Genomic DNA, 23,699 nt, shown 5'->3' on the forward strand with positions numbered 1-23,699 from the left:
CGCAGGTGAGGAGCCTCGACGTCTCCACGCCTCAACCGTAAAGAACATTCTACATAGAGATAAAAACTCTTTACTGGATGGGATAGACATCCGGCTCCCGAATCTAAGACGAGACCAACGACTGATTAAGGTTTGAGTCTTTACAGCAGGAGAAACCGGCGACTAGACGGGGGCCGGATGGGGCCGATCTGCCGGCAGGTTCTGTGTTTCTCATTTGTCTATAGACTCAGGGATTTCCGGCAGGTCCAGGCGCTGACCTTCGCGATTAAATCCTCCAATAATCACTGCGTGGAAGTTAATGGCCGGTAATATTTATTAATGGGCCGACTATAATCATAGCCGTTCGGGCAGCAGAAAGGTGTAAATCTGCGTGGACGCCGCCTAACGCGGTAATGGCGGATCAGCGCTCCAACTTCACGGCCGATTAACCGCTAGCTCCTCCGCGCGGATCGTTTTCACAATCAAACGCACATTCTGCTATTTTTTGAGAGCGAGTTTCAAGGTCTGATTCCGATCTATAAAAGATTTTTTTTTATAACGCCATCCGCTGAGCTGGAATAACGAGGCGGCGCCACGCGGCGTCACCGCACAGGGCGTCTGGAGGGGGCTTTGTTTCTTCGCCGCTGTAAAGATTTAGAATTTTGTGACATTTCCCACATATCTTCAAACTAAATTCATTGATTTGATTTCTTTCTTTTTTTTAAATTTCTTTTTACGATAAACACATTCTTACCGATTTTTCCTAAAGGTCAACCAATCGCTCGACCATGAGGGGGGGTCCCCCAATTCAAGCAGCTATAGCTAAAAAAATGTCTATTAAATATAAAAAGGCAGACAACTCTCCTCCTAGCAGTAAAGATGTTTCTTGGATGGTCCTACAAGATTACTGGTCACCTCTTTTATCATCCACCTTAGTCCTGGATTAAGATCCTTTTGTGCCCATGCGCACACACACACACATATCTACACATACATACACACACATATCTACACATACATACACACACACATATCTACACATACATACACACACATATCTACACATACATACACACACATATCTACACATACATACACACACACATATCTACACATACATACACACACACATATCTACACATACATACACACACATATCTACACATACATACACACACACATATCTACACATACATACACACACATATCTACACATACATACACACACATATCTACACATACATACATACACACACATATCTACACATACATACACACACACATATCTACACATACATACACACACACATATCTACACATACATACACACACACACACATATCTACACATACATACACACACATATCTACACATACATACACACACACATATCTACACATACATGCACACACACACACACACATATCTACACATACATACACACACATATCTACACATACATACACACACACACATATATACACATACATACACACACACATATCTACACATATATACACACACATATCTACACATACATACACACACACATATCTACACATACATGCACACACACATATCTACACATACATACACACACACATATCTACACATACATACACACACACACATATCTACACATACATACGCACACGCACAAACACACATATCTACACATACATACACACACACACACACACATATCTACACATACACACACACACACGCACACATATCTACACATACATGCACACACACACCCATATCTACACATACATATGCACACGCACAAACACACATATCTACACATACATACACACACACACACACATATCTACACATACATACACACACACATATATCTACACATACACACACACACACATCTACACATACATACACACACACACGCACACATATCTACACATACATGCGCACACACACACACATATCTACACATACATACGCACACACACCCATATCTACACATACATATGCACACGCACAAACACACATATCTACACATACATATGCACACACCATAAAGGAGGGAAAGTGGAGGACAAAAGGGACTTCAGGGGAGGACTGAGGGACATGTAGAGGGACTGGCATCACTAGAGACTATTGGCAGGTATTCTGTAGGTGACCCCATGCCGAGCTCACCCGTTACGGATACAGCCATAAGTGCTGCAGGCACAACATACAGTAATAGATCTCTAAATTCAATTTCTAAAGGGCGCCAGACGTAAATGCCGTTGTTTTTGTTTGGGAAAGCATATAATAAACCGATATCCCTGACTCACGCGGACCATGGCGGTGCCTGCGCTCACTTATGGGTTAAACAGCCATTAATTCGGGGTTTCAAATAACAGGGGACTCCAGACAAAGCTTTCTAGCTGCGTTTAACTGATTTATTCAGCCTTCGTTATTCTGCTATCGTTACACAATTCCGAGATCTAATGGAACTGAAGCCTCAGAAATTGCGCTCTGATGTCTAAAAATCCGCGTTCTGAACACACGCAACGTTTTAACCCATTCTTTTATTATTTTACTTAAAGCAGAAATGAACGTTGATAACGCTCTGTAGCGGATGAAGTTACGAAGCTACTCTGAGCGTCTCACACAGTAAATAAATGAAGTTACATTTATGCCGATATATTATCTGTTACTTTTATTTTTAGTAACATTTACATTTCATGTTGTTTTTTTTTAATCGAACAGAAAAGGTAATTTCCTATAATATAGGGCCTATTATTTTTTTTATTATTTATCTGTTTATATAGCAACGTCATATTCCGTAGCGATGTAAAATGGGCTCTTTAATGACCCCACTGTGTGATGAGATCTTCAGGATGCAGGATTGTAAAATTAGGGATGGAATGTGAGGATCTTTTACTTTACCGAAAGGGCGGTGGATAAATGGAACAGCCTCCCAGCAGAAGTGGTAGAGGGTAATACAGTGAGGGTATTAAACATGAATGGGATAGACATACAGCTCCTGAATCGAAGACGAGACCGATGTTTCTAACAACCTTCACTGGAGAATAAAGCTGTTTAGGTATTTTCACAGCAGGTGGACCTGGTTTAACTCTACGGGGTTAAATGGTGGGATCAATTGAGACGGAGACTCCAGAGACTCCATAATTACTGATAATTAGAGGCTGGCCAATCCCGTCTGCCGTATGTTATGAGATCACGCAATGTAGGATTGTGAAGGATTAGTGTAAACGTCTTTAACTCTTTACATATCTAACCTTTCGAGATCCCTTTTGATGACAGCAGATGGCTTTTCGTCTATGGAAAAAATATCCGGTCATTTTGTCTTTTGTTGGATGATCCATTAATTAGGAGATAGAAGGCGCTAGAAGGTGGTGAATGCCGGGCGCCGCCTGTTTTCCACGGATAAACTCCATTAAATGGCGTCTCTGCGGTGGCCGGCGGCCTCATCACGCTGGGTTGCGTCGGGGGTTAATGGAATCTTTACATCAGGAAATGCTACAATGTATCGAAGGAGGACAGATGATAAACGTCCAAAGTATCCAAGGATCAGGCAGCGTATAATCAAATAACAGGACATGGCCAAGGCGGGCGGCAAAGAGTCAGAGTCAGGGTCAGGCAGGGGTCTGGAACGGACTTGGAGAAGAATCATCTTTTCAGGATGTTCCGGGAGATTATTATGTCGAGGATAAACTACAATCCTCTAGAAAAGTGTAGAAAAGGGCAGACTGCAATCCATGAAGTGCTATCATCGTGAATCTGTGGCCCCGGTTGAGTCTGATATTTATTTCAGACCTCGTCTTTTGTGCAAAGGGAAATTCACACCAATTTTTTTAAATGCTAGTATCTGATTAAATTTAATATTTCTAAAAATATAATCTAGAATAACACCCCGACTCCTTACCATACTGCCTGTGGGAAACAATAGAATGGCTCAGTCTTAACCACCCAGAGTCTCTGACTAAGAAAAGTCTATGGAGGAACGGACTTCATTAGCATCGCCATAAAGCATCAGCTCAGTGTGGTGATTGAGCCGGGAAAGTCACCCAAAATATCACATGACTGACAGCAACGGCGGCTCCAGGTCTGCAGATAAAAGGAGTTTATTAGAACAAAATGAGATAAAACCAGACATTACTGTATACAGCGCTGGGGGTTATATTACTGTATACAGTGCTGGGGGGTTATATTACTGTATACAGTGCTGGGGGGGTTATATTACTGTATACAGTGCTGGGGGTTATATTACTGTATACAGCGCTGGGGGTTATATTACTGTATACAGTGCTGGGGGTTATATTACTGTATACAGTGTTGGGGGTTATATTACTGGATACAGCGCTGGGGGTTATATTAACGTATACAGTGCTGGGGGGTTATATTACTGTATACAGCGCTGGGGGTTATATTACTGTATACAGCGCTGGGGGTTATTACTGTATACAGCGTTGGGGGTTATATTACTGTATACAGCGCTGGGGGTTATATTACTGTATACAGCGCTGGGGGTTATATTACTGTATAATATTAAAATCCATTTGTCCTAAAATTCTATGGATCAATACTATGCCAAGTAAATATTTATAAAATAAATAAATAACGTTTTGGAATTGATCGCAGACATGCGTCGTTCTGGCCAATAAAACAGGAATAATACATTTTCTGAAAACGTACAACAGATACAACTCAGTTACTTCATGTGAGGAGAATTCTCCGGAAGTTATCTTCGCGTTCCAAGCCAAAGAGTCGTATCAATGCCCAAGACTATGTGGGACAAAGCACCGGCTCTTTACTTCGACTTCAGGCCGCCAACAAAAATAACGAACCAACTCCAGCCCGCCGAGTCCTCATAAAACGGCCGCGCCACCGCCAGTACGGGCAAACCTTTCCGCTTCCAAACGTCAAGGTCAAACGCAAGCCAAATTAACTTTACATTTGTAAGGGAAATAAAGTCAATATTTTCTAAAGAGTTCATGAATTTTATATTGGAAAATTGCTTAGAGGAGAACTAAAAAAACCTTAAAAAACCTTTAAAAAAAAACCAACGCTCTTCAAACCGTAAGAGATTCGAATTTTCCTGTAAAGTAAAATCTTGTTTTTCGGTATCGAGCTTCGCCGATGGCGCCACGGACGCTCTCTCTCTCTCTCTCTCTCTCTCTCTCTCTCTCTCTCTCTCTCTCTCTCTCTCTCTCTCTCTCTCTCTCTCTCTCTCTCTCTCTCTTTTTTTAATTCATTATAAATATCCCCTCTTTTTGGAGAGAACGTCGTTCCAAAATGGTTTGAAAATCCGCGTCTTGCTCTGTTTTCGGTAAATGTTGTTTGTTGAAGGGATATCAAAGAAAATTGAAATTTCCAAATGAAAAAAAAAAAGGAGATCGGCCTTTTAAATTTTTTTAATATAAGACAAGTCCGCGTATAAATCACACCTTTACCTCGTATTTAAGTGATTTATTGATTCGGGAAGCCAGGGCGCAAATCAGTTTTGGGGCATTCAGGTTTTGTTTTTGGGGCAATTTGGGGCATTCTCACTAAAACGTGCCCATTTTTCATGTTATGTTCTCATGATGCTTGAACTTTCAGACCAGAAGAATTCAAGCAGGGTAGTGAGAGGTTCCATTTCTCGTATTTCCGCCATCGATATCATCGGCCGGGGTCTATGAAGGCCTGTCCCCCGTTTTGTGACGGGGAACTGCAGCCCACTGGACCGGCTGCACTAGGCCTAGGGTACATTACTGTCTTAAAAGGACATATATGTAAATAAAGGCATTAAATAAAGGCCATATGTTTATATTACTTATAATAATTATTATGGAGTCTACCTCTCCTTATTTCCAAATACGTTCTTAACTCCTCTCCCTTCTGCTCTCCCTAACATTACAAAGGCTGCCTCAACCAATCAGCAACAATCAGCAGAGACTGAGATAATTTAACGAGGAGGGATAACCCTGTCGATCCTAAGAACAGGAAGTAAAGATGGCTGCTCCCGTGGTAACCACATAATGTACAAATAATAGGATACAAATACCATTAAGTAGGTGTAGCTATTGTCTAGAATTTAAATAATCTGAAATTTTTGCATTTTTTCCAAATATTGTGTTAATAATTTGCTTATTTTCTTATTTTTTTTTTTTCTTTTTTGGAATAGCTGTTTACCTTTAATCCTTTATTACGGTGATAATTATTTTTTATCTGTTTGTAAAACTAATAATTGATTGATTTTGGCCAAATACTATGTCTGTGCATCACTCCCGACAGATTCAATACTTTGTTTACAGGCTTAAAATGACGTACAGAATCCAGGACACCATAATTGCATGAAATGACAGAAAATGAGAATTTTCAAAGATTATACTTTTTTTTTTCTACAACGCGATGAAACGAGGGGCTGCCAGGTTTTTTCTGTTTGTTTTCTGTTTCTCTGAATATTTACATTATGTTTCGTCTCCCTGGAAGACATTTTCTTTGCCAGGCAGCACTCGGAGCCAAGTGAAATCTCTCGTTACAACACTACTTATCTTTGTGCTCCGGCGCAGAGGTCGCGTTTCCAGGGTTTACAAACTTCTGTGAAATGTTTAGTTGGGAGGGAAAGTATAAAAAGCGAGATTGTGAAATGTGACATTCCGCAGAGTTACCCACTTGGCCGAGTGCGAGGGAATCACTAGAGAAAAGCCCTATTCATATCAAATTTACAATTGTGATTAAAAACATGAAGCCCGACTGGCGGCCGGATTTAAGAAATGACGATAAAGCCCGGAGGAACGAGCCAATTGGAACGGAAAAATCATATTATATGTTATATGTTATATTTCATAATTATCTGCATCCCCTCACGATATTTCTACAATAAGTATTTTAATATTTGTAAAATAACCCAATAATTTGTAAAAATTTTATTGAAATGGCTTTTATTGTCAAGATAATATTTTCCCATGAAGATCAGCTTTGCAATTCCCATTAAGAATTTAATTAAAAAATAAATAATAATTAATAATGAAAAATAATTTTAATTTAGTTTGCCTCTAAAAAATATTTAGAATAGGGGAAATATACATTAAAAGTTTAAAAATTACTTTAAATCATATGGGCCAAAAGAGTGTTCCTGCTGATACCACCCAACAGTCCAGTTTTTGACAGACAGTCCAGGTTTTCAATAAGTTGCTGTAGCAATAAAATCAGTTTTGACATTTTGCACCAGAATCACAAAAAAATTGTAACACTGGAAAAGCTGTGTATATAGCACACTAATGACATTCAAACCAGGGCACCAGAGGATTCTATAACATTCCTGCAAATTCTAGATTGTAGGCTCTTTCGAGCAGGTCCTACTCACCTTTTAGTTCTGTGTAAATTGTTGTGATGCACTACTTAATATCCTGTCTAACTACTGTACAGAGACATGGAATATGACGGCGCTATATAAATCAATAAATAATAATAATGATATCCTTAAAACCACCTGTACCCACGTTATGGCCATCAATGGATGCATTAATTAGTTTGGCCACTAGATGGCAGTCACACGTCACTGAAGTATATCTATACATTGTAAAGGTGTCCGGCGCAGACCGGGATCTAAACGTTCGATGTCCGATTCTTTAGTTTGCAATGCGTAAGGTCGGCTTGCCAAATATAGCACGTTCTATACCAGTTTATACAGGACTGTTGATTGCTATACAATAATAATATAAAATACAAATGCAAATGTTTCTATAACTTTAGACATTTGAGTTCCAGAGAGGCAATAGTAGTAACCATTTTTTTGCAATATTGATCTTATTTGCTGGAAAAAAGTGCCCAGTTTTCTCATTAAATAAGTTATTTTCCAAAATATTGCATTTCACAGTTAAATACGCCAAATTGAACAAAATTATGTTCACAGATTAAAATAATATATATTTAATTATTTTAATTATTTAAATTTAACAGAGTGGTTTTTAGCATAAAATGAGGTTAAAAAAGTGTCTGGAACGGCCAATTATCGAAGTACAATTTAGAAGAAAACAGGAACCAAAGAATCGCATTCATTGTCATCCCTCTGCCTGTTCATAAAATCGCACGAGTCCGGTTTAAAAATATAAATGGATAAGACCATAACGCCGCCATTATTTTAATTGTATTATTTGTTATGAATTATTTGAGAATTTCTTCATTAGAATTTGGATACTTAAGGAAAAATTATGGGAATGTTGGGTTCACCTTGTATGTCCTCTCATAATACATCAATTATCATTTTATGTAGACTCAGATTACAGCGATTCACACTTACATCATGTATTCATTTTAGACCTGGTCTCAAGTTACATCACAGGCTTTGAATTATTATTATTATTATTTAGTTATTGTTTTTATATAGCGATTTTATATACATCATATTCCACAGCTCTGTAGAATGAAATAATGAAATATTAAGTATATCTTTCTCTACCCATAAGGATAAGGATGCCCCCCGTGTTTCTTTCCCTTCTGAACCTTCCTCCCCTGAGTGCCCTTTAGCAGGACCAAGAAATGACATAATGGCGCTCAGGGCAAAGTACCCCTGTGTGTCATCCTGTCACGCACAATTGTATCCGAGTGGAGGTCGTTGTAGCCCCTCTCCAACAGTTACTTCCTAGTGTTCCGCATGTCATATACTGTGGGGCACTGGGCTATGACATCATAAGTCAGCAGTCGCTAAATGTTGGTGGGCCCAGCACTCAAAGGAGGAAGCGTTAGGAGAGGTCAGACCTCCACCTCAGGCCTTTTGAAGGGGCTGAAAGAGCCTCTAAAGTAAGCCAGAGAACATGACTTCATGGTTTTGGCCCATACAGAGTATGTTCAGCTTTCACAAGGATAGTAATGTAGGTTCGAAAAACAGCTAAAAATAAAACTCTAAATTAAAAAATCTGCTTCTCGCTCCAGGCGCCCACAGAGCCTCCCAAAAAGAAGCCGGATCCCGTGACGTCCGAGACGGTGGTTTTCTGGGGCCTTCGACTGTGGCAAGTTATCGGAGTCTTTGCCATCTTTGTTCTAGGAGTCAGTAAGTTACATTTCATTAAGAATAATGATTATGAACATTACCGTCATTATTTTATGGACCTGATTTGCGATTTGCTGGAAATACTCGCGGAACTTCCTGTAGTTACTCTAATTATTCTGGTTTCATAGAAAACCAGATACAATGTTTCAGCTGCACAGATTTATAGCGAAATGCCAGGTCGTGGAGTCTGGATGTACCAAAACACGGAAATGAGGATCTGTACTCGCAAAAAAACATATAAAATAGCAATAATGTAATAATTGTTGTAATATTTTGCTCTCCAGCTGATTATCTTTAACCTGAGGACTTTTTCCTGGCCATGCTCGCATATTGTGTTCTATTTTTGCATTTTATCCGAACCACGAAGGGCCAACCCCAGGTAGAGCTGGTTAAATCCGCGAGATGCCCTGTATAATGTATAGTTCAATCAGCGAGATGCCCTGTATAATGTATAGTTCAAGCAGCGAGATGCCCTGTATAATGTATAGTTCAAGCAGCGAGATGCCCTGTATAATGTATAGTTCAATCAGCGAGATGGCCTGTATAATGTATAGTTAAATTCATAATCCGAAGTGAAGTTGGGGAGGGAGGAGAGGGAGGATTGATTGGAGTATAGGACCTGATTGCTTGTGTTAAAAGATGTGAGAAGCAGGGCTGCCATCAGAATTCTTGGGGCCCATTACAGGCGTAAAGCCTGAGCCCCAATGTCCCTCACATCAACCCGTCCGATGCCCACCCCATTTACCCAAACCACCTCTACCTTATAATCAGCACACATATGAGAGCAAGAGTGACCCTAAGGTTAGTGATATTTCTTCGACACCCTCCATAAATATATTCATACATACTGACACCCACTCACTCTTACACAATACATTTACACACACATTGTGTCTCTTACTCCTCCCAGGCACCACTAACACTAAGTTCACCCCTGACACTCCAATACAATGAGGTAACACAACCATAATAACACCATAAACTGACACCCGTGAAAGACATGCGAGCACCAAATACTAACACACACTCATGCCAACACCATACACTAACATACACTTACATGCTCTAAAACAATACACTGATGCACACACATCCAAGATAACACCACGCGCTGACATCCACACACACACGCTAACACCAAAGACTAACACACTCTCGCTAACACCATATAATAACATACTGTACATGATTACATACTCAACGAACACCATACACTAACGCTAAAACCAAATACTAACAGACACACATTCATGCTTACACCATACACTAACATCTCTACACTCAAACTCCATGAAGTAACAGACACACACATGCTGACATCATCACACTATCCAACAACATACACTGACACTATATACACTCTATGGGCAAAAGTATTGGGACACTTGGACTTCTAAATATATAGACATTAATATGAAGTTGTTTCCCCCTTTTCAGCTATAACGGCTTCTGCTCTTCTGTGAAGGCTTTCCACAAGATTTTGGGGAGTTTCTGTGGGAAACGCAGTCATGCTGGAATCGAAAAGGGCCCTCCTCAAACTGGTCCCACAAAGCTGGAAGCATAACATTGTCCAAAATGTTTATTATATGCTGAAGCATTAAGATCTTCCTTCACTGGAATTAAGGGACCCAAACCCTGATTCCAATAATTAAGAGGTGCGTCCCAATACTTTTGTCTATATAGTGGCGCACAAAGCAAGGTCCACTTAAAATGATCAGTGACACATAAAGACTGTTAGTTCCCCCAAAAAGTATTGCCTTACGGGGTATGTATAGGCAAATTCATATTATCGGTATGTAAAAGAGATCCATAGATTACAAATAAAAAAGAATCCAAAGCAATGAGGATAAAAAACATCAAGCAGCTGGTGTAATACAGCTCTTTGCCTGTAGATGGCAACAAAAACACATCGTAAAATCATACCCGCAATAACAAAATATTTCGCTAACGCAAAACAATGGAATAGGTTCAATTAAAAGAAAAAATGTTTTCTGAAGACCTAGCTTAATCTATGCCTATTTCATCTTTTTGTTTAAATTAGAACAAGCATGTAGAGAGTTTAGTTCATTGTTTCACAAGCTGCATCATTTGCCTGGATTCCCATCCTTTAAAACCTTTTACGAATCCAAAGAACAGGATGTTTTGGCGGTTCTTTTATATAAATATTGTGAGATATCATTGTTTTATGTCTTCCTTTGTTTTTAGTTAGAGTTTTATAGATAACAGAAATGTAAAATAAATGTCTAATAATAAATTGCCCTTGTGTTTAACTTTTATTATGCTGGGTCACAAAAGTATTTGAGGTTGAAGATGGCGGGGAGGGCCGGTAATCGGCTCTCATTTCTGGAGCATTCTGGCGAGATCCAGAGAGTTCCTTGGTATGCATACAAGCAGCTGTATGATGTCACAGAAGTGGTTTTTTTTGCATCAAGCTGCCCCAGTCGCCAAAGATGAGATCGTTGAGCCACAGGGGGTACTTCCTGGAGCCAAACTGTTCCAAACTAGAGATCTTAATGAAAAAATAGTTTTTTATGACCACAAAAAGCCCTGAGAAACTTACTCATAACAGATACTTAATAGACTTGTGCTAATGGACCAAAATGGCCCTTTTCGGTTGGGATGAAATTCAGAGGTCCCTTTTTATTTGAATGTGAAATTCATTGCCACTCACCTCATGCTCTCTCATGCTCTCACACCCTCTTTCGCACTCATTTACTCTCTCTCTCATACTCTCGTTCATGTTCTCTCACATTTTCATTCATTCTCTCTGTTAATGTCTCCCCACCTTTTCCATTGACTGCTTCCATGTCCCTTTCTCCTTTCCCGCACCTCCACTTTTTCTCTTGCCTCTTCTTTCATCGGCTTCTTCTCCCCACTATCTGCTCCATTAACCAGGCCTCCCAGAGCACTTCCTCAAGTGGGCGGAGCCACTGGCACTTCTTCTCCCCTATTGGTTGCTGCACCCATCTTTTTCCGCAAAGATGAATTATTCTATTATTCACGGAGTACTTCTGCAAAAGGGCAGAGTCACAGGGACAGCCTCTCCCCTGTTCCTCCTGTCGAGGGAGAGGGTGTGCTGGAGGCTCTGCCATTTTGCGCGAAGTGCTTCGGGAGGCAAGGTTAATGACACGGATACCGGGGAGAAGTGGGTAAAGAAAGAAGGCAGAAAAGGCAGGAGAAGAAGCTGAGCTCCGAGAAAGGAGACAGGGACATGGAAGCGGTCGTACGTCTGGACACCGCTGGTTTGGCTGCGCAATGTCACAATGGGTGACATTATGAAGTCATAGGAAGCTCCTCCCCCTTTTCATCATGTATGGCCCCCAGCATACTAACCTACTGGCAGCCCCACTAAATTGGATATCAACAGTCAGCATCTAACATGTATAAGCCTGGCCGTCAGGCTTCTGTAAATGTTACCGCATTATGAGATCATTAACATGTACACACGGTAACATTTGTATGAATCTTCTAATTCAATCATAATAAGAGAGTCTCGCAATGTCTTACATTCCACTAGGCTATTCACCTCATTTTATTTTTCAAGTACGCATCACATACATTTTGGGAATCCTTCTCATGTAGAATGATGCTACTTATATGGAGATATCTAAACTTAGCCCCACAGCCATACAAGGGAACTCTCAGGGTTTTTGCCCCAGTCTCAGGGTGAAGGGGTAGATTCTAAGTGTCACACAGTCTGGAACTGACGCCTTCCTACTTACCTGTCATCATATACAGTATAAGATTACCATCTGGTGTTTTTGGTACCAATTTGTTATGGTTGAAATCTCTGCTTGAATGCAGGTGACTCAATTATGTACATCGTTAAATAATGACAATTCATGAGGGCCAGTATTAGAGCAATTTGGGTAACACATTTCGCAAATCACTACATAGGATCTCTACAATTGGCTATAAAGGGCTTAGTAGTTAAGCTCATTTAGAAAGTTTTTAAGACAAAATAACAACACAGACTTTGGATGAGGTGCCTTCACAACACAATTTGAGTACACAAAGCTTCACAACAACTCAACAACTGAAGAGCCTTGTGGTCAAATGAGCAAACCAAGCTGTCAACTAAAGTTGTGATTTAGAGTCCTGGTGTCCTGGGACATCATCTGTTTTTTTGTCTCCAAATGCCTTTTTGGATTTTCGGCATCAAAATCTGAGGATTTCTGGCCAGGATGCAATAGCACAGCTGTGACTAAAAAACAGCTACACCAACAGTCACGCTCGCTTTTCTTATTTGTCCAGAAGGTCCCACTCTTGATCGTTCAACTTGAGACTTGTATAAGGCTTGTTTGGTGGAGTTTGGATGGTGGAAAGAAGCACAACGGTACGATATTCCAGTACTATACGAGAGACTACTCAACAGCGCAGGGGCAAAGTGTGGTACCAGTAAAGGATGATCTACAAGCAAAGTTAAACACAGTCCAAAAGCATACCTGGGAACTCCTGGGGATTGACCTGGAGTCTCCGAATGAGGCACTGCTTTCCCTAGCATAACTAACCACGATCCATAGATAATAAACCCACTATGTATAAAGATTTGAACCCCAGAACCTGTCTGCAGATCAGCCCCCATTCGACCCCATCTAATCTGCCATTTTTCCTGCTGTAATAAACATTGCATTTAAGTGTCCCAATATAATCACCGGGGAACTGGGTTTGACTCAGAGTCTCCCGGTGAGTCTTTCCTGAAGTCTCTAGGTCACTTTCCCCTTTCACACCCAACTCTCCTCCCACTCTCAGCTCATTGAATACTTTCTGGGGCTAGCCCTGCCCTCACCCAAGGCTAACCCATGAGCCCAATGTCTAGCCCCACCCACTTATGAAGCCACTCCCCCAGAAGAGGGAGAGCTCCGGGTAGTGCACCCTGGGAAGTTTCCAGGCGTGGAGAAGTTTCCACTGCGCACAAGCTGTTAGGAAATGAAGACATGGGTTGGATGAGTTTGGTGGGAAGAACTTGGCCGCCCGCACAGAACCCTGACCTCAACCTCATTGAACACCTTTGGGATGAACCGGAACGAAGATTGCGAGCCGGGCGTCTCGTCCAACATCAGCGCCTGACCTCACAAACGCTCTACTGGATGAACGGGCAAAAATCCCACAGAAACTCCCCAAAATCTGGGATTTGGGGAGTCTCCCCCCTCATCAGAAATCTCAGGGCTCTTTACAAACCTTAAGACTGCCCCGTATTACCTCATGGTCCTCCCACTACTCAACCCACGCTACTCCCACTGCCTTATCCCATCATGGCCTTAAGATCGCAACAGGACCACCAGGCCCTAAAGTCAGGAAAAGCACCATCTACCACATTCCCCCCCCAAAAGGCCATCTGTGCTCCAAAGCCCCAAAGGGTCCAGACACGGGTAGTGGGTCATGAGGGTCAGCTCATGAGGGTCAATGAGGGGCCCAAAGACAGGGAGGCCCAAGCAGCATGCTTTCCCAGCCCCCATACATGGGGCCTCATCTCCTGCTCCTTATAGGTGGCTGTATTAAAAGAGCTGTTCTATAGAGGGGGGGTCTTAAAATCTTCCTGCATCATGTAGAGAGAAGTAAAAAGAAATAAAGTTTTGTCACTTTTTCTCCTTTGTTTTTCTCTGGAAAATTGTGTTTTAAAGTTTATTGAAATACTACAGCTGCCTAGAAACAGCTACAAGTCATTTCTACAAAGCCCTCCTCTATTTATTACATCACAGCAGTCTGACCGCCTGCAGCCACTCCCACCTGCCGTCTCATACCCCTGCATGTGAAACAGTGATGGCCGGTGAGTGAGGTGTTCTGTGTAATAGGTGTGATGAGAGTGATTAGAAGAGCTTAAAGGTAACGCCCCCTTCTGTGATGTCAGAGACGGGCAGGATGAGCAGTGAAGACAGGCAGGATTCAGAGACCCGGCTGAAAAGTTTTTTATAAAAAAGATAAAAGCTTATTTAACATGCATTCCGTATTAGTGCGTAATAAATCTTAAAAAAGGTCTATGTAGAAAAGCACCTTTAACAAGCAGGGGCTTCTGCGCATGCACATGACCAGTATACATCTGTCCATGGGCATTACTGGGATTTTTTTTTTTGTGCTAACATTTTTCTACATTTGTGTAACAAAAATGATTGCTAAACAAAAATCTCACACAGTTTGCTGTTTCCTTGCTGCCCAGCTCCTTTTGGGTTATTATTACGACGATGAAATAAAATATATTCCGCGGACGCCGAGCTTTCCCGCTAATGACTGAATCCACTCGGGGTTTTTTTTTCCCCGTCTTACTTACACAGAGCGTATCGATTCCCAGAGACTCAAAACCATTTTCTTAATGGGATTTTTTTTTTTTCTCCCCAGTTTAGTCTAATCCAGAGCTTTGTTTAAATATTGCGACAGGACCGGCTCTGCAAGAGTCCGCTAATAGCCTCTTGTGCAGGTTCTTTTCTGAAGTAAATAAGGCAATTAAGAAAGTTGACCCTTCGTAGTACAAGGAGGGAGCGCAGGAGTAAATGATTTCGTTTCATGTAAACGAAGGATAAGCAGAAACGAATCTCATTATCTGACTTACGCTGCTGTCCCACTTACTCTCCTGAATTTAACGATGTCGTCGTAACCAATTGTAGCAGTTACAATTTCCAAACGCCTCCCGGGAAATAATTCTTGAATTATGTCATATTTTGACTCGTTCATATTTTTATGGGGGATGCGTGTCACATGACGCAGAGGCGGCCAATACGGCGGCTTGCTACTCTAGTAACCTAACAGTCTGACGCTGGCGGATCTAATGTGAGACGCACAGAAGTACCTGACTGTGACATCATAAGTGCCCCCCCATTATAAAACAACCCCCACCAATCAAATCAAGCCAAATTAATAATAATTAAAACAGCAATCAAATAAAGACATAAATGGACATATTTATATAAGTAAATGTATTTATTTTGTAAATAAAATAAATTGTGTGTTTGCCGGAATACAGATTGGAGAGATGGGAGTTTGTAGCCCACAGAAGAAGTTGCTAAAGGGAGGAGGGGGGGGCTATACATTTGGACACTTTTGTTTTTTTACCTAGATTTTGTTTATTTCAAACTATTAGCAAATTGAAGCCTTTCTTATGTGTTCCTAAATTGTGTTATATTGTATATTGTATATGGGCTGTGTGTACAATCTAGATCTGGGGGGGGGGTTAGGAATATCTTTTCTTTGCCATCACTTTGGTTTTTTTGAGGAAATAATAGGGAATAAAATAGTTTTTTTTCAGTTTTTCCTACTCTATATTATTATTATTATGGGAGGCATGGCTTGCCCTAAACTAGGTAGCTATGAATACCTGTAATTAACTTGGCCTGTAAAACAATATACAGGTTTCCCTTGTACAGGATCGCCACCTGAATGTAACTATAGCAAGAATATGAAAATTGTCGCGGGCTCCCCATAGGGAAAAAAACTGGGACCTTTGGATTTAGGAGGAACTGTGAAGACTAATTTGACTTCCTCTCTCTATCTTCTCAAATTAGATTGCCAGCTCTGTGGGGCAGGAACCGCATCTTCTAGGGGAACAGCTTCAGGGGATAGCCATTACACGTAAAGTGAATGGTTAGCGGTAGTATAAGCAATGCGGACGAGCGAGGCTAGCCCCAGACAGCATTGAATGGGTTAACATTGAAAGGGGGGGAAGGAGAAGACTGACCTGGAGACCCAGGAAAGCAGAGCTTCGTCCCGAAACTCTGGATCAAATAAATCATTTCCAATAAAAACATAATAAATGCAAGTTTTGGTAAAGTGGGAGCATACTGATTATTAAAGGGACAGACAGCCTCCGGAACAAAGAATGCATATTAAAGTACTTTGTAATTAATAACTGGAGGGCTGAAAAGGGACAGATGCCCCCCAAATGCATTTGCTTGGGGGGACAACACAAGAATTTAATTGGACCTCCCGGCTGTCATATATATTAAACATCATATGGCGGCTGACGTTTCCCTTTAACAGCAGTTTTTAACTGAACGTCTTTTTACTTATAAAAGTGTTAAATTCAGCAGCAAGTGGAACAGCACCTTGAAAAGCGTATCCCAGTGCCATGGCCTATGTATGAATGAATGAATGAATGAATTTCTAAGTGCATTTACTTCCTCTGCATTTCATTGTGCAGACGCGTTTCGCGTTGTAATGTTTCCAGTTTTACTCTTGATGACCCCGTTTCTTCCGGGGCTGGGGGGGGGGGCGTTCTCCGAAGCACCGCTCTGCATGTAATCTAAAAATCATTTACATTGATAATAAAAACAATGGCATCTGTTTCCAATTCCCTCTCCCCCATCACCGTATTGGAGTCTAAATCTATTACTCTGCTCGCAATCTGTTGCCGTACGTTATATGCGGCTCATTTTACAGAACGTGCCGCCGATGGTTAGCGGCAAGAATTACTTTGCTGCATTTAAAGACGTAAATTTACTTTATACATTAGTTGAAGTGCCCCGACGGCAGAGACGGGGGGGCCGGGGGGTTAACGCCGTGACTGGCTGGCAAACCCATCTCCTTGGAATTCAAGTTTGTTAAGATAGAGAAGTCATTAGCTAGCGATAAACACATTATTTATTTAATTGTTAATTTAATATAATTGTTACCAAGGCAACTGGTAAAATGCAAGCTTTAGATAAAAAGCAGAACCTGCAGGCAGACCGGCCCCATCCGGCCCCCGTCTAGTCGCCCGCTTCTCCTGCTGTAAAGACTCAAACCTTAATCAGCCGTTGGTCTCGTCTTAGATTCAGGAGCCGTATGTCTATCCCATGCATGTTTAATACCCTCACTGTATTACCCTCTACCACTTCTGCTGGGAGGCTGTTCTGCTTATCTACCACCCTCTCAGTAAAGTAAAACTTCCTTCCATTCCATCTAAACCTCAGACCCTCTAGTTTCAGACTCTTTAATATTTACATAATTCATTTAAATTGAATTTAGAATCTAAAATTAGAGGGTCGGAGGCTTAGATGTAACGTAAGAATGTTTTACTTTACTAGGAGGGGGGACAAATAGATAAAAAAAATATTACATTTTTATTATTATCTTTTATTTATATAGCGGCAACAATTTACGTAGCAGCTTAAAATAAAAATCATTTATAATGGAATATCTTTATTGTAAAAGCTGATCTTGTGCTTTCTGACTTTTTCATGAAGTCATCACTCTCTGCTGCATCTTCAAATGCCGGATTCCGAGAACCAAGAAGGAAATCGAAGCTCGCTACGCGCAGCGCCAGGCTGGGAAGCAGTATGCCGACAAACTGGAGAGCGTTCCACCATTAAACGAGCTCACGGAAATCCCCGGAGGTAATCCTGCCGGCACTATTAATGCTTTTATTTTTTTTATTTAAAGTAATTATATTCATGTATTATCATAATGAAGATTAGCATTATTAGAAGAATTTGGCTGGTGCCATTAGAGTGTCAATAGAATCTGTGTGATGGGTAATTAAAGGGTTATTATTTGGGAAGTCCCTTTCATGACTTTGAGCGGTCAGTCAGATCAAGGGTTAACTCAACTGACTAGACAGGACTCCATCCACACACCCTGGCATGCCAGCATGTGCAAAACAACTCACACATGAACTCATTTGCAAGATGTTTGCGATACCCTGCAACTTTAAATTCTGCTTGTTTCAGGAGAGGGCATGAAAGGTCTATAGGAAACTGTATGTCCTTTCCTGAAACTCGCAAAATTTTAAAACACCCCTCACGATACACATTTTAAAAAATAAACCTACACACATGCTTATTGTTTTGACACCATGTAAGATACATAAAAAACTATTTGGAGTGGAAAAAAAAAACTTACCTTTTTGAGAGCCCATCCAATGATGATCCACAAAGCCCTCAAGGAACAATGTAAGGAGCCATCAAAAAATAAACCAAAAAATAATAAAAGTATTCCATCATTACTTGATGCCGCAAAATATCCTGTGGCTGGATGGGCGCGTGTTTATATACTCCTGCGCACCAGCGGCCTCCAGTGTTAGAAGGGTATTTTGCAGCCTTTATTGGCTTGACTGGGTCCTTTTTCTGAAATACCGCACATAGATTCATGAATTTGTGAGTTGCCTACTCTTTTAAACTTGCATACACCTGCGTAAATTCCAAAAGTAATCAAATAGAAAAAAAAAGCTTTATAGAATGTCAACAAATTAATAATTATGACAATATTCAATTAATTCCTTATTTGATGTCATATTCCTGGCAAAAAGCTCCAAGGTCAATATTTCATTTTAATTGCTAGAATTTACTTTTTATCATTAATGCTACAGGGCCTTGTGTGCTTCTGATTAGTTTCATTCAGTTTCATTCTGACAAACTAACAGAGAAATCAGTGTTTTTCAGAAAAAAGAACTATTTTCTACTCATTTGTTATTTCAATTGTTGGTATTCAATAAAATTACCGCGCATGCATAGATCACCACAAAGTCTCTGTATGAGTTATATTACAGGTTCATGCCCTACGTACGTCGCACGGTCATAAACAGATGGAATATCGTAAAAGGCAGACTACTAAGGATAAGGGCATGTTGGGGAGGAAATAGAGGGAGGTCGCTGCAACATACAGAATTTTTAAGGATTTTGATGAAAAAAAGTTGCAAAAAATATAAAGCTTTTTACATTTTCAAGCTGAAGTGATAATGTAATAATGGACTAAAAAATATATCTTATCAGACCTCCCAAGTGGCCCTATTCAGCTTAGCCAGTCCCTCTTTGGCCCCCAAATGTCCCCCCCCTTTCTCCTTTGACAACGTCCCTTTCCCACCTTGTGCTCCCTCTTTACTCTGCATATACCCCTCTTTCCTGTTTCCTTCCCTTTGAGCCAATAGCGGCCTAGGATGACCACATTCAGCCATTTTCTCTAGGACACGGGTAGATGTCACACATTACTGACTGGCATCGGTAAAGTGCTGCCCCCCGCAAGGTGTGGGAGGTATAACACAGAGACTGATTCCCTTCTGTGTGCTCATACACCCCACATACTGCAGGGGGCAGCACTTAAAATCTGTCGGTCAGTAATATGAGTATTTCCTGGAAAATGGCTGAATGCGATCGCCCTACAGATCTCTGACTGGTTTACTGAACCCCCTTCATATTTTTATATCGCCTCTATGTGACGTGTGGATGACATACAATTACAAAGCGTTAAGAAATCGCTGCGGGTTAAGAGGTATCTCTGTATTTTTGAAAAACAGACTTCTATTGAGACCGGGCAGAGTCACCATGACTGCTTACAAGGTGCATTCTGTGTCAATAACCTCAATTTCCTCTACGGCACTAAGTGACCGAGATTACTTTTTTTTATCAGTTCCTGCACCTCATCGCTCCCGCAATCAGATAACTGAATTAAAATCAAATTAAACTAAGAAATATGATAGGAGAACTTGTTTGTGCATTAAGAAGGACCGACCCTGGGAGCTGCTAATGCAGGAAGGGCTCAGCCAGCCCTGTATAAGGTATAGTTAAATCAGAGTCGACTGGCCTACCTCAAGGGACCACATCAGCCATTTTCTTCTGGACGTTTAGAAAGTTCTGCCCCCTGCAGCATGTGGGATGTACAACAGATTCCGTCTGTGAGTTAATGGGCCCCATGTTTTACAGAGAGGAATCACTTGCCAGTAAGTAATTCTGTGGAAAAAGGGGTTAATGAGACCACCCTAACTGAAAGACAGAAAGATAGCCAACTCTGTCCCCAACCGAGAGGATTGTAGATAAATGGAGCGGCCTCCCAGCAGAAGTGGTAGAGGGTAATACAGTGAGGGGTATTAAACATGCATGGGATAGACATACGGCTCCTGAATCTAAGACGAGACCAACGACTAAGGTTTGAGTCGTTACAGCAGGTGGTCCGTCTCAGTAGACCCCGCCGACATCTCCAGGATAATTGTTCCTTCCGCCATGTTTTTTACGATTGCAACGCAAAACTACCTATCGCTCTGTTACTTTCTCCTCTTTTCTGCCCTTTTTTTAACCGTCTCTTCTTATCTCTTCTTGCTTTTTTTCCTTAGGCTCTTCTGAAAATCTTCAAACTCTTTCTGGCCAAGTCCAATCTAAACCTCACAGGTCTTTGCCGGTCCTCAGAGAAGAAGATGAGATGGTTCACCCGGCGAATTAGACGTTTCCGTTCTGCTTCTATTCTGCCTTTTCTTTTTCTTTTTCTTCTTCTTCTTCTTCTTCATTTCCAGTTTCTGTTTATTGCCGTCGCTACCCCCCCCCAGTTAAAATGTCCTCCTTAATTCGCTTGTAATTTTGTTTTAATATAAAGTGTGACCTGAGGAGGTAAAAAGATACTATATTTTTGTTTCATTTTTAGTATGGACATTTTATGTTTTTCGGGTTCTTTGTGTCTGAAGCCTTTGTGTACAATCCTATAAATGTTTTCCATTCTGGAAGAATCATTATAATTCTCATCATTGTTGGTGGGCGATTTTCTCTGATAAATATTTTTTTTCGTTACGACATTAATCTCTCCCTTAGTCTTTTACTTACACGTCCAAAGAACGCAGGGGTACTTAGCGTTAAGGGTTATGGTTAACGGCACGTTTTGGGGGAGGGCAGGGGTTTTTCCAGTTTTTGTTTTATGAGATTTTACAATTTATTACTGAGAAATTGATATGATTGGTACTGGATTGGTAGGGCAGAAGAAGACATCTCTGAGGTGCAGAAAGTTTATACTTCTGTATATTTATTACTAGCTGTTTGTATAACTGGGTGGGGCATTTAGAAGAAGAATGGGGTTTATTTACCCTGTTTAATTTATAAAGCCGTTTCCTGCTGTTTCTATACACATTATCGGGGCTTTTAGGGCTGTAGAACCCTGCGATCCCCTCATACCCAGCAAACATTCTGACCTCCTAGAAAAGAGGGGGATCAAGGGGGGAGAGAGGGGGATTGGGGAGGAGAGAGGGGCATCAGGGGAGCAAAGAGGGGTAACAGGGGGGGAGAGAGAGCGGCATCAGGGACTTGGAGACTGAATAGGGTAACGTGTAGGGTGTTTTCAGCCTCCATACTTAAAAAGCTCATTCGACCAATCACCTTCTACCAAAGGGTAGGGGCAACTTAATAGGGAAGATTTAGAATGCAGAGCTGATAAGATGGCTGCACGCATGCTAGACACAAAAGTTGGGTTTTTAGTCCACATAACTTACCTCTCGATGAACACATACTATTCACTTAATAGGGCACTCATTAAAAGTGTCCCGATCACAGCGATTCAAGGCAGTTCACAAAGACTGGAATCAGTTGATTCGCTTTAATTTGTTTTATATGCTCCTTATACCGCAAATAATGACTTCATGAGTTTCCTCCTGGTCATTGCCGGTGGTGGGAAGAGGTAGAACGTTGGACATGAAGAATCTACGTTTCCGTGTGGAATTTCGTAATACCCGTCCGTTCCTAACCTCCTACTGTTATGGGGACCTGACGATGGCTATGCTTTAGTTACGTTTCTTTAAGCATAAATATTTTCCTCTTATTCCATGATATTCAGTACCATAATCCAGTGGGTGATGCAGGTCAAATGTCAATGGACAGCCGGTCAATAGCACCAAATACTTACCCTTCCCTAGTATCCTCACCCTTACTGCTCCAGTAGTAAATCAGGTCCTGGTGTGTGGGGTCGCTGGTTTTCACCCGCAGTCTGGCCTTGGGATGATTTTCCTTTTCCTGAAGTCCAGAAACATCATTTTCGACGGCGGATACAGCGGGATCCGGGTGACTGGTGTGACTGGTGTGACTGGTGTGGTCGGCTTCTCTTTCTGAAGGTCTCTTTCCAAACCCTACGGAGGCCATTAGTTTTATCTTTTTTTATACACGTCGCCTTACATTCTATTAACAGAGCTCCAGCAGATTCCGTAGCACTATTACAGTACAGAGTGAAAATAACGATAAATCGGCACTAAATTAACCCCTTAAGGACAATGGGCCGTCCATAAACCCATTGAAAACAATGCATTTTGAGCCCATACATGTACGGGCTTTGTCATTAACGGGTTAAATTGACAATAAGATTAGCACGTGGAATAGAAAAGAAGTGATAAGTGGACCATTTGAATTTTCTTGTGATATATTGGCAATTTTTTTTTAACGTCACCCCTGGCGGGATTTAAATATGGAAAATGTAGCAAGACGGGTAATAAAGTGTTACGAATGTAACGTCTTAATTTATTACCCCTCTCCGATATATTTCAACCACAATTTCAAATAATACAACATTACTTCATTTCTGCTTAATTAAGCTGTGAGGCGTCCACCTAATGAATCTCCCCGCGCGTGATAATTGGTCTTCGCCGTTCGTTTTCCTTAATGGTTCTATATTTTTCCGATTGCCCATTCGTCTTTATGTTAAACATTTAATTAAACTTTGGTGATCATTTAGTAATAAACCAAAAGGTTAGCGCAGATAATGTATGTTAGAATAGAGCAGATTTGGAGTCTGGCGATTTTTCATGTTTTGTTTGCTTATATGTTTCATACTCCGGAAAAAAAAAACCATTGCAGAAAAAAGGTAGACTAAGGGGTCTTGGGGGAGAAAAAAAGAGACAGAGAGGATGAGAGAGAGAAGAGAGAAGTTTTTATTTCAGAGGAAGAGACAGTGGCGGAACTACCGGGGTCGCAGGGGTCGCGACTGCGACCGGGCCCCGGCGGCAGGGGGGCCCAAGCCAAGGGGCCGCCCGAAATCTTTTTTACGTTTTTTTTTTTTT

At 41.1% G+C, this 23,699-nt stretch overlaps 1 protein-coding gene across 1 annotated transcript in view; it reads left to right on the top strand.

Annotated features, from left to right (window-relative positions):
* The window catches only part of LOC149276935 (transmembrane inner ear expressed protein-like), a 31,848-nt gene extending 10,736 nt beyond the window's left edge, over nucleotides 1-21,112 (top strand). Inside the window, exons 2-4 of the mRNA XM_089503259.1 lie at nucleotides 8,875-8,992; nucleotides 18,148-18,297; nucleotides 21,006-21,112. Of these exons, the coding sequence (XP_089359385.1) occupies nucleotides 8,875-8,992; nucleotides 18,148-18,297; nucleotides 21,006-21,112 (375 nt within the window). The remainder of the gene's footprint in view (nucleotides 1-8,874; nucleotides 8,993-18,147; nucleotides 18,298-21,005) is intronic.
* The last annotated feature ends 2,587 nt before the right edge of the window (nucleotides 21,113-23,699 follow it).

This window comes from Sceloporus occidentalis, unplaced genomic scaffold (assembly GCF_023333645.1).
Source record: "Sceloporus occidentalis isolate IW3139 unplaced genomic scaffold, rSceOcc1.0.p SCAF_224, whole genome shotgun sequence".
Lineage (NCBI taxonomy): Eukaryota > Metazoa > Chordata > Lepidosauria > Squamata > Phrynosomatidae > Sceloporus > Sceloporus occidentalis.